Raw genomic sequence first — 13,163 nt, forward strand, 5'->3', positions numbered from 1 at the left:
CCTGGAGGTGTTCAAGGAACATGTAGATGCGGTGCTTCGGTACATGGTTTAGTGAGTTAGGTGGTGTTGGGTTGGACTTGATGATCCTTGAGGTCTTTTCCAACCTTAATGATTCTATGCTCCAAAGACTACGCATAATTTTTTACTGTCTCAAATTAATGAGATCTATCAGTGAAATATGCCAGCAAGAGAATAAGCAAAGAGTAGGTATTTCCTTTCACTTCGAGCGTTCAGCAATTACAAACATCTTATCAGATATGGATTTTAGGTAAAATGTTTTGGTTAAGCAGCACTGAATTATGAGGTTGCAATGCATAAAACAAAACTGCTGTAAGATTTGAATAGGATTAATAACTTTTAACTTTCCTTATCATAATAAGAGCTTCTCTCAATTTCTTACTCTCCTTGCATGAGCCATATCTGTAAAAGGAGAGAAGACTCATAAATAGGGAAAGTACTGCAACAGAATCAAAAATTGTTTGTTCGGAATTTCTTCCAGAGGTGAAGAGACAAGAGTTATTGGGATTTTCTTTTTTTTTTTCCTCCCCTCTCCTAATCAGTTACCAGTTGCTCTGACAAGGCAAATCCAAAATGTCCTACTTAGTATTACATAACTCTGCCTATACCATATGCCAAAGTAAAATGAACTTGCAAGCAGTCAATTGTTGCCACCCAAAATCTCAGCAACATAGTCTTAAAATTCTTCTTGCAGATCATGTTGGATACTATTTTAAAATCAAACCTTAGTAAGCCCATCTGTTCCCCTTCTCCTTCTCATCATGAAAAGAAAGAATAAAATTGAATACCCAACTATTTCCTAATGTATATCTTAATAATAAAATTGAATTCCTAGCAACTACCAGCATATTTTAGCATAACAAGAAATTCAAATTGCCACACAAATAATATTATACTTGGTTAAACTGAGCAGCCTGGATTTACACACAGACATCACATGCTTCATAGTAGCTCCAACACTGAAGTTACTTTTTCAAAACCACATTCAATTAGGAAAAAACAACAAAAAGAAAGAGTTTACCAGCGTTCTACATGAAGAGTTGAGAAGGTCCGCAAGGCAGCTTCTCTGGTTAAAAGTTTAAATCCGCACTGTGTGTCCCTGATCTCTTTGACACAGAGAAACCATACAAGGAAGTGGAACCCGTACATAAGAAGAGTTCGAAAGTAAGAGCGCTGTGGACAAAAGGCAAGAAGTTAGATGGTTTCACTTAAGTGATGAGTGAAGTGTTTGAACAGAGCTGGCTTACAGGACAATAATAATTTTGTGATAGCTTTCGAAGTTTATAAACTGTGAATGAAACCAGAACTTTTCAATTGTTACAGAGAAACAAAATTACAGCTGAAAAGACTTGCCAGTCAAGTGCATGGTTAGGAGTGTGGCCTAGGATATAAAGAAGTCCAAGTTCTTTTTTCTGCTTTCCCTAATTCAGAGCAGCTTTTCATTCTTGATAATGCCTTATTAAGTGGAGCAGGAGCCTGCACCTGGATTTCAGTTAATGAGTGGGACAGTATTTCCTGCATGACTCTCTGGGAATTCATCCAGGAAAAGAAGAGTGAAGGAGAAGGGTGATGGCATGCTACATGATCTACTCCACTGGACACTTACAAGCTATTTTTTCCTCTCTGTTTAGTCCTCTTGTTTTCCTAAAGATTTGTTGAATAGGTCCAACAAATACAAAACTTACCAGGGCAAAAATGGAAAATAAGTCAACAGGACTGCATAAAGATTGCTACTCCTAAGAATACACACTAAAAACTAAACTGGTTACAGCTGCTACTCTAACACAAATTTTTTTTAGAAGTTTTATATTACTAAAAAAGCCTATATGGGAAGCATCTCTTGTTATTTGCCACTGACTTCTTTCATTCAAGAAGGAATGTTCTCCAGAGCTTGCATGCACCATGTTAAGGCACTTGAGGAAATGCAATTAGAGAACACACTTTTTTGCAGTATATGATGGACCAAGTCGAAACAGGACTAAAGTAACAGCTGCTGTGCAAGATAGTATTCCATTTTATATTTCCAGCAATGTTACACAGTCAGCTGTCTTGTTCTTTTGCTTTCACAAATACATTTTATGCTCCTGGTAAATGTCTCCCAGCCTACACTTTGGTTACACTTTTGTTCTTGACACAGTAATCATACAGACGCTGGACTCTGGGTTTGCAGAGGTCCCCTAAACAACTAGAACTCTGATCCACAAATGGCTTCTGAACTCACTGCTGGTCAATTGTGGTGATTGTATCTAAGACTGCAAGACAAATACCATGCAAAATGTTTAGGAGCCAACAATTTACCTGGTAAGCATCTCTGGGTAATAAAAGATGCCTTTAATGCTGATAATTTCAAACCTCACTCGAAAAATAAGATGCTCAGCTTACTATGTAATAGGCTTTGGCTTAAAGGAATTCAAATTCATAGCTTGTGCCTCTCAGAAAAGCGCTCTAGTCCTAGGTTAATGGTGGACCTGGTATGGATTCTTTGGCTTTTTTGGTGAAGGTGAACCACTGTGTGACCAAGAACACTAGGCTACTAGTCACAAAAGGGAAGCTCTGAGAGGCTGCATGACTGTCAGCCAGTGAAACTGTGCAAAGAGGAGTTCCTGGGTTATATTCATCACTCCCAAGACTATTTATGCTTCTCATACTATGGATTCATTAAAGTATACTAACAATTCTGGAAGCAGAACAGAATTCTTGATGTTTTGAGACTGAATTTAAGGGTGAAATTCTGCTCTTAATAAAAACCATATGGCTCCTTATCACAGCTTCATTCTACTGTTTTAGAAGCCACTAAGCTCACAGAGAAATCCCAACTTCTCAAAGACTGTTCTGCATTCTTTTATACCTATTTCACTGTCTCTTCCCAATGTGGTAAAGACAGTCTCTCCTTTACAGTCTAGGAACAGCTGGCTGATGAAAAGGGCTACATATGTCCAACACAGCAATACTACCTAAACAGTTGGTGAATACCTTACTGAAAAGTCATAAACATGAGGAGAAACAGGAAGCAAAGGATGGACACACTCATCCCAAAAATTGTACTTTCGCATTAAAAGATAAAGTTCTGTTTCAATTCCTCTCCCTCATGTAGCAAGACCTTCAGAGATGAAAAAAATATGAATGCACTGAAGAAAGCTTAGTTATATTCACTACTTGACCACACAATGAAGCATTTCTTTCTGGGCTCAAATTTATCACTACAAGGTCTCCATGTAGCAGCAACATTTCCATGATACACTGGCTGCACAGCTAACAAATAATTCCAAATGGTATATTCTGTGCTACAAGCATGTAACTACCATGTCAAAGAATTATTCTAGTTTCTGATAATGATGAAGGTTTTGGATTTGTTCTTTTTGTGAGGATGCTAACATACACGCAGCAGTGTTTCTAAGAACTCTACCCAGTGAACCACTCCAATACTACCTAATAAATCAAAAGAAAAAAATTAAAGGTCTACCAGAGGCTGAACATCATCAGTGTAACTACTTTTGAACTTTTGTAACTATTTTAGTAGTTGTAGTACATATTTTAGAATCATTTCAAGCATTAAATGTCAGTATAAACAAAGCTTACTCTTGAGAACGTTCAACATGATGAGCACATCCAATAATGCTGAAAAAATTACTCCAGCAATGCGTCTGTTGCAATATGCGTTCCATGCCTGTGATTTGTCAACTACTGTCTGCCAAGATATCAGAAAACCAGATGCAAGATCAGACTGTGGGCCTATGCATCGCTGTTTATTCCACAAGAGCCACACACAGAACAGTACTGTCTGTGCGTTCGAAACTCAAAAATCTTACTATGAGTAATACAGAAAAATTACAGTACTTTCACACAGATTGCGATACTCTTCAAACAGTTTGCCGATAATTATCCCTAACTCATTTTAAACAGGTTTCAAGATCTGCAGATCAAGCTCTTGCACTGGAAGGGAATCAATGAACTCATTAGTTGTCTTCCACTCCAGCCCCAGTAGTGGATACTAGCTACCAATTCTGTCAGGGATCAGCAGCTCTGCTTGTAAGATGTTCTCAACTAGGAAAATTAAATCCATAAATTGTAACACTAACTGGAACCGATTCAAAGTGCCTGAAATCTAGAACACATCCTTTGCGTATGATGGAGCATAATTTATGCTTATGACAAGTTTTTCCTATTTTTTTAGCTTCCATTCTTTTACAAATATTGATTATTTAATTGTAAAATCTGTAGAGGAGAATCAAATAATGGAAGTACTTGAGTATTAGCACACAGCAGGAAAGTGAAACAAACCTTTGCTATCGAGTCCTTCTCCAGATGAGCTCTAGAACCACAAGAAATAGCCATCTGGTTCTGCACAAGAATACAAATTAAGGAGTTATTACTTAAATTAACATTTTCTTGATCAATAAAAGCTTCTGTTGAGAACTGTATAACAAAAACTGCAAAGCAGTACACTTCTCTGCTTCTTGTAGCTGTGCTCTTTCTACTGCTAAATGCTGAGGCTAAAATCAGTCTTTTCTACAACTAACAGATCATCTAAAGTTTATGACATTTTGCTTATGGTGAATACAAATTGTTGCAGTTTATTCAAGTCTGGTTTAGCCTACATTGTTCCTCTGAGGTATGTACAAGGTAAATGTGTTAAACAGCACACATATGCATTCAGTGTTGCTAGGCACTTAATGCTATAAAGTAAGTTTTCCCTAAATATTGCACTGTGGAAGGGAAAACAGAATAAAGTACTTGCTTCACTGATGTACCTTCAAACAAATAAAATGCCACGGTATCAGCCAAAAACATAATCTCAAATTAAATCAAGAGAGGTGATCAAAACAGATTTAAATTTATTCTCACGCTACCACTTCTCACACACAAATCTCTCGAATCTGCTCTACTTGGGATTGCGGGACTGATGCTGGAGACCTAGCAGCTGCTGCTGCCTTGGTAGCAGAGAGCATCAGGGAAACACTGCCGCCCGGCGGCTGCCACATTTGTGGTCCTGCAGTCGCATAGGCGCATCCCTTGCAGCTCCTGCTGGAAGGCTGCACATCGCTTCTGTCACTTCGGGAAACTAGCTAAAAGCACCTCACTGTTCTGCATTTAAGTAGAAAATAAACCTAACTTCTTTCAAGTCAAGCACCCAAGAGAATGACTTTCCAGGGAGAAGCTCTTGTTCCACAGGTTTTTGAATTTGTATTTACAATAAAAGTTCTTGCAAATACCGTCATTAAACTAACAACTCTGACAAAAGAGAACCTGTATAAAATAGGGTGAAATTAAGATGCATCCTTAAAGGTATACAGGATGGCATCAGATAAAAAGGAAATTCAAAGCAGCTAACAAAGGAAAAAATGGTTTTTAACTGAGCAGGTGTTTTGCTAATCGACGGGGACAGCACAAAGGACACAGGCACCAAAAAAAGTAAACTTATTTTTACTTATGTCCAAAGTGACAAAGTAATGAGAAAAATAGTACAGAGAAATAAAGCAAGATAAGGTAAAGCAGCAAGACAACAAGCAAACTACCATAGCAAGCACAAAATAAGGTAATGCACCTAATCATTACTATATAGAGTTAGCGATAGTGATTAAGATACATCGCCAATCGCCCTGTATTACCATCATCCAGATCCGCAGACGCTGGGGAGCCCGTTTACAGCGAAGGATTTGGAGAACTCATCCTGGCAATTGGGAAATCTCTGTACAGTGCGTCCACTGTATAGAGGAGGCTTCCAAATTTCCCTGCAAACGGTCCCTGCTTTTATGCAGTTAAATAAACAACTTTCTATCTTAAGCTGCGAAAAACATCTGGTGTAGTTTTTTTTTCCATGTTAACTTTTTCCCACACTTGGACAGAACCTGAGAAAAAGTTAAGAAGTAAAGGTGCCTGGTTATCTTTGATTATGCATCTCTAAACAAAGCCTCTCACCGCCCTGCTACCTTCTGTCACATAGAGGTCTGTTTGAAGGTTTGAGATAGGTTTATCTCTTTTTGGCAAATGCGGCTACCGTTACACAGCTGTTATTTTACAGCAAGCATTACAGCAATTCTCTATAAGCGTTACAACAAAAGCTTTTAAAAATTGGCATATATTCATAAGGTTATATTTTGCATATGTGATCAATATGATACATATTAGGTATATTGTTAGGTTGTGAGGTTCACCTAGAGGTCAACTTTGGCTCAGGGCCTCACTGCTCAGGCCCTAGTATTTCAGTAGGCAACACATGGTGCTTATACAGACTAGAACAATTTCAAAGGAAGAGTGGAGTGGTAAATAGAACATTATGTACTGCATTGAAATAGGCATACTGTACACAAAGCAAGTAAGAACTCTATGTAAGCTACCTCATGACAGCCCATTCATGCAGCTTCTAAGCTTAGGCCTAGGTCTTCACAGTTAGACCCAGATCTTCAATTGGATCTCAAAGAACTCAAGTTGAAGAGAATTATAAAAATCAGTCTGTATGCATGTGTACTAAACTAAACACATGAGAGTTTATACTCACAGGCCACGGCTGAAGATTTTTTAGACCTTCTTCTACTTTTTCAATGTCTGCAAATTTTGTAGCTCCATCTGCATCAGCCATAAGAATTTTTTTCCCTCGAGAACTAAGGACACCCTGCAATCAAAACAGTCCGTAAAAATCGACATATTTAAACTAGTATTTGTTATAAGCTAGCTTCCATACACTGCATAAACCTAATGTAGTAACTAGAACAGCGGTATCTCAAAGATTCAACACAACAGGTGAGTCTTAATGTTCTGCTAGTAACTGATAATTTATTAACTGATATTATAATAACATCTAGACACTTCACACACTGAGTAGTGTCCCACAGCGACAGACAATGCACAAACACGAAAGGTTAACAGTCCCTCTCCAGAGAAGCTTGCAAACTAAAAGCTTTACAAACCAAAATAATGAGAGACAACAAATTGCTACAGTCAACTATAGAGGGGAGCACAAAGAAGCAGTGATTAGCAGCTGCCACTGTACTGGATAGCTTTTCTTTGTCATTTGAGCTATGGAAAGGAGGACGCAGTGCTATTTTTTTCCCAACACTGTTTCTAGAGAATTCAAGAGATAATTTTAAATTAGTTTTGAGAAATAAGTCTTAACTCATTGTATCACTGCAAAACATTTGTGAGGCACAGGGTGTCACAGCTTGTTTTGCCATACTCTTGGTCAGAGACATTTGACTATTTTTGAAGGGGTCCAGACAGGAAAACAAGTAGCAGTGGGTTGGCCAAACATACTGTCATAACCAAGCATGCTTGACTTTGGAAAAACCTGTCAAGGAAGCTATGGTATACACACCCACTCTACACTCTGCAGTGCAAAACTGTATCACATAGAGAATCATTCTTCTTCTCTTGGAATAATTAAAAAATTATATCCCTCCACACTTCCTAATTTCATGTTTTCTCCATTTGCTATAGTTATTTGTGTATCATTCGAAAATTAAACCGACATGTTAAAGATAGAGCTTAAAATACAGATACATACAGTCACTGATAACCCATAAATGATACCTCTCTTTTACATAAAATATGTCATTCATCATAGGAAAAAAATGTTCCTCCTAAATGTGCTACAGCTACTTTACTTCTAGCACACGATGATTTTATGGTAATAGCTACGTGCAAATTAATCTGTGAAAGCATAAATTGTGCTGGTTCTACTACTGAGCACAGCTGATAGCAGTGGGCTTCAGCAAACACAAACTTGGCTGGATGAGTGTGTTTGTTCATTACCCATTTTTAAAACCACAACTATGACCTGAAAAGCAATGTTTGCAAATTTATCTGTATTTTATCTACAAAAGCTTTACTTTAATCTGTAAAGGGGTTTTTTTGTTTGATTGGTTGGTAGGTTTTTTTTGTTTGCTGGTTTTCTGAAATGCAAGCCTATTTCTCAGTGGAAATAACAGGAACTTGAAATTCAAGTCTTTTTTTTTTTTTTAAATATTTATATCTATCTATCTATCTTTGTTATGGATCTTCCTGGCAAGACAATACTGTTTCCAATGAAATGAGTTTTTGCCTTACAGAACCTGTACTCAGTTTTCTGATAATATTTTTGTTAATGTATTGAATTCAAAATGTCAATCAGCACAGCTCTATCTTCTGCATATTTGGGCACAGGTAGTTCAGACAGAGAAGGAGATGAAAGTATCAATTACCATCCTCACTGCTCCTCCTTTCCCTCGATTTTTTACCAAAGAAAGCACTCGTACTTTGTCGCTTCCATATTTCTTGCAGTACTTCATTGCAACCTGATAGACACACAAAAAACCAGCATAAAACAAAACCAGGAAGCAAGCTAGAAGTTTATATTTTCTCACCCTTTAAAAGAAAATTAACAGCACAGAGCTATAACCACTTCAGTCGGCACAAATACATTGTCAATGTTTGCTGGAGTCTGTTTGGGAAAACAAAAACGTCACGTTCAATAAGAACAGGATACTCCCCAAAGCAATTTTAAACTCCATTCACTCAAGTCCAAAAAACCCAATACTAATGTAATTTATACCATACTATTACAGACCTTTTATACAAACATCAATACTTAATCAAAGAAAAAACTTTTCTACTACTGCTACCTACGTCTCACTTGTCTTGCTGCTATTTGAGGTTTTAAACAAAAATTCAGAGTGATCTAAAATCCCATTCACACTGCAGAGATGTGCACCTTTTGTTTCATGTTGTGGGGAAGAGAAAGCATGAGTTTTCTCTAATTTTTTCTAAAGGTTGTCTCAAGTCCTTGTAAGCCCAGAGGCCCACGGCCACAGCATGTTAAGTTAGAAATGACATTAGAAGGAATGCAAAACAGTCAAAAAACATATACGAGCAATCCTTAATGGACAAGCTTGAGGGAAGTAAATGAAAAAGCAGCATTCATTTTTAGTAGCTAATTCAAACATCTTCCAAGCAGTAGTAAAAAAACCCTCAAGCTGGCCAGCCTTCCTTTCCAGTGACACAAAAAGTGGAAGCAGAAGAATGCAGAACTATTCTGAAAATACTACTGCTGGCACTGGGATTTTTAAATGAACAATGCCATCAAGGGTATGGTAAAGCTATACAACATGTCAGCTGTTCTGTTAATCACAGTATGAATCAGCTACTTTAAAAGGCTTTTTAGCCTTCTCAAGTTCATATTCACATCACTATGCACATGTAGAATACTTCATAGTAAATTTGCTCAAGTTCAAATTAGAATTTTTAGAATCTCAGCTGCAGAAAAATGGCTGCCACAGCTGTCAATCAAGAATACTAGTATCTGCAAAAGAATCACACGCGTATGCATGTGTGTATGTGACATCCACAATGCATACACGACAACTGCAGAAAGTATTCAGGAATATGAATTTTAATAGTCAACTACTTCAAGTACCAAAATATAAAGGCAAAACATTGTTATATTTCACAAATGCAGTACAAAAATCCATGCCTCTGATTACCTGGTAAGACACTTCTTTTTTCTTACCTTTGTGGTTTGATCTTTACTACCATCATCAACTACTATTACTTCATAAGTGAAAGAAAGATCTCGTTTCTTGAAAAGAAAAACAGAAATAATGCATTTAATCCAATTTCTTAAGTAGATTGTTGGTCTTTTAAACATCAGCATTCTTTTCTCCCTAGCAGTTTTTAACTCATCTGTGTTTGCCAACAGGCACTAATACTATGTAGTAAATTTGTTAAGATGGAAATTATAATTAAAGAATTTTGCCATATTTCATGTCTGTTCCATTACATTGACTTGTCATAGTTTTCCTCAGCTACAATCTAGAACTGAAAAATTAACTTAGTTGTAAAAGATGAAAGCTCAGAACAACATCACTGTTAAGAAAATCCCAATAAAACAAAACCCACAGACCTTCACAATGGGCTTCTTACCCAGAGAACAAACACTAATGAAGAACAGACGCTTTAAAAAACTTGTTGGACCAAACCAGGATTTAGTTTAGAACGTTAAATGTATGGTTAATCCTTAATCTCTGTCTGGCGTAGATATCACACATACAAAGATTTTTCATCATATACCAGTAAATTAAATTTTTACTTAATTTAAAAATACCTTCCAGCATTCAATCTAAAAATAACTGGTAATGTATAACTGGCTTTGTAATACTGTTTTAATACATATCAAAATAATAAAGTTAATAGGTCACTGACTTATTATAGATAATAAAAAGATAATGAATTTTGAATGCGAAAATACCTGTCTTTTTTCTAAATAATCCAAAGCTTCATCCATCATAAGAGGTACTAGAGAAAAGGTGGAGGTCAGGTTAGTAGATTGTAACAGGTAAAGCACCAAAAGCACTACAAAGCACCTGCACAAGAAGCTGAAAACAACCAGAAAGCAAAACTGAGCAAATTGCCTCAGTCATACAACGCTAGCATCAATAAACAAGCTTGGCACCTGCAAATCTAAGTCCTGTCCTTCCTGAATGCAAAAAGAACACTGAAAAAAAAAAATCACACACATAAGACAAGATAAAAACATTTATTTTAAAGGGACCAACTTTCCATTTTGAAATATGTAATTCCCTACCCAACATTCAGGGAAAAAAAATAAATAATTCTCCATGAATGACCCTGCAAACCAGCACTGACTTAATCTATTTAAGCAAGATGACAGTGAAGGCAACAAGAAAAATTCCTAACACTGGTCAGTACCATGCCTTCTCTAAGGCTGCTGGCCATGATGCTTCAGCCAGCGAACAGACACAACTTTTTGCAGCTGATTTATCTGCAGGTTAGCAGGGCATTCAGTGTTATGGCTGTCTTTCCAGTTTATGCTCATTCCCAAGCACATCTCAGGTGATCTCCAGAGAGAGAGAAACAACTAAATGAAAATCACATGAAGTATATTAAGACCTTGCTTACTGCAAATAGGTACATGAGAACCAGGACTGAGGAATGCACTAGACTTGAGAAAGGGCTAGGCCTGCCAACATAGAATCCCAAACAGCTCAGTATTTTCACTCACCAAGAAAAGGAATGACAATGTGTGCTATCCCATCAATCCCATATACAGCTTTAGAGCTTGATTATTTCTATCGCATTCAAAAGTCTTCACTTTTTAGTATCAGGTACTTATTTATATGGTCAAGTAAAACAGACACCAGTGAGATCATAATTTTTCTGCTTGTCTGAGGCTGCTACTGTTGCTTACAGAGAGGGAAGCTCTTGAATAAATTTTAAAAGTCTTTTTCTACTTCTTGCCTTACAGCATTTACAGGAGCAACGAGCAGCCATTCTGCTGGACTTAATTAAAATAAAGAGGATTCTTACAAGTACCCAATTCTATTTTTAGCAGCAGAAATCAAGTTACACAGTGTCTTAATCTTGAAATTCAATGTACTTGGGACTGTTTTCTGGAAACTGTGTCCAATATCAGATACATAATCTGGCCTGCCAGAATCTACTGCTAACACAAACTGACCTCTGCATTATTAGAGTAACAATAGATAGATTTCTTCTTTTTCTCAAAATAAGAAAACTCTTACACCGGTCTTCCTCATTGTATGAAGGCACAACAACAGAGAGTTCCTTTGTAGGGGGATCATGTATACTTGGTACAGATTCTTTCCTGCCTTCAGCATTTACGAAGAATTTCTCTTCTTCATGTCGGTGAAGGGTTGGCATTTTTATGGCAGTCACATGAGCAATCATACAAATCTGTAATGAAAAAGAAATGAGAAAAATTGTTGAGCATTCTATTAAAGGTTTACCTAGCTGTTAAATGTGCTACAAGGGGCAACCAAATATTTTTCAGTAATGAGGTGGGTCAGCGGTGCAGTACTTTATCCACTGACCAAATCACACAGGACCTTCTCGTGCTATGCAGTTACTTCATGTGATGGTTTTACCCTTTGCTGGGAGCCAACTCCACACAGCCGTTCACTGACCCTCCCACTTCCCGGGGATGGAGGAGCAAATTAAAAGGGTAAAGGGAAAAAACACTTGTGGGTTGAGATAATAACAATTTAATAACTAGACTACAATAATTTTGAAAATAATAGTAATGATGATAATAACAGTAATATATACAAATATGCAAACGAGTGATACACAGTGATACTGCTCACCACCCGATGACCAAGGCTCAGCCTACTCCCAGATAATGATCCCGGAGCAGGGAGAGTCCTGAAACCACAATCCCAGAGCAGAGGTAAGAGTCCAAGCATCCCAGACTGAGAGCTGACTGAGGGAGGGAGACGACCCTGGGAGAGGGACCACCCAGAGAGAGACGACCTGGAGCAAGAGAGCTGACCCAGAGCAAAAAGGAAAGCTTTTGGAGAAGACCATTACCTATATACTGGGCATGACGTGCATGATAGGGAATAGACTATCGGCTGTTTTAGGTCTCAATCCTAAACCTAAGATTGAATCCTATGCTAGTAACTGGGGCTGTGCTCCCTCCCAGCTTCTCCTGTTCCTGCAGACACTGTCACAACAGAGAATCTGAAAAGTCCTTGGCTACCCTGACAGAAGCTGTAAACATCAGTATGTTATCAGCTGCCTTTCTCAGCACAAATCCAAAACACAGCCTCTTACTAACTACTATGAAGAAAGTTAACTCTGTCTCAGCTGAACCCAGGCCACTCCATTTCACCTACACTGACCACTGTCAGCGTCATTGGCGTGTTGCTGTTTCCAACTGCAAAGCACACAGAAGCCTCCAAAGTTGTGATCCAAGCCCCAGTGCCCCTTCCCCAAGGGATCTCTACCACAGAAGCTGGTGTTGCCTCTGATCCTGCACAGAGCCACTGAAGTCAATGGCACTCCTCACGACCAGCCAGCCCCACGTGCCTGCAAAACCGAGCTTCTCAACATTCTGATGCACGGCCAAAATAAATCTGTAGCACTTGGGTTTCGGAGTAGTTTTACTTGGGAACACCATACACGTGGCACTGTGGATGGGCAGGAGAACCTCACTTCCCTGGTGCCAACCTTCTCAAACTCGCAAGGCAGTTCAGTCCCTCGGACACACACCGGGCTCCTCAGCCCTTCCTGTGGAAGCGCATTACCAGGATATTTTCCCAGACGTACTAAAAGGATGAAACGCTCCATTCCTCTCTCGTTTACAAGCCGTTTCACCCCACGCCTTGCGAAAACACAGTCCCCACGGAGACCCC

At 38.2% G+C, this 13,163-nt stretch overlaps 1 protein-coding gene across 1 annotated transcript; it reads right to left on the minus strand.

Moving 5' to 3' along the window:
- Positions 1-1,035: 1,035 nt before the first annotated feature.
- On the minus strand, positions 1,036-12,297 carry ALG5 (ALG5, dolichyl-phosphate beta-glucosyltransferase; the record flags this gene model as incomplete). Its single annotated transcript, XM_010083203.1, has 8 exons — positions 1,036-1,191; positions 4,300-4,359; positions 6,518-6,631; positions 8,196-8,288; positions 9,500-9,568; positions 10,238-10,284; positions 11,532-11,703; positions 12,277-12,297. Coding segments are annotated over 8 exons (732 nt in total), but the record flags the coding sequence as incomplete, so codon positions are not given.
- Between the last annotated feature and the right edge of the window lie 866 nt (positions 12,298-13,163).

The sequence above is a fragment of the Pterocles gutturalis genome, unplaced genomic scaffold (genome assembly GCF_000699245.1).
Source record: "Pterocles gutturalis isolate BGI_N339 unplaced genomic scaffold, ASM69924v1 scaffold24610, whole genome shotgun sequence".
Lineage (NCBI taxonomy): Eukaryota > Metazoa > Chordata > Aves > Pterocliformes > Pteroclidae > Pterocles > Pterocles gutturalis.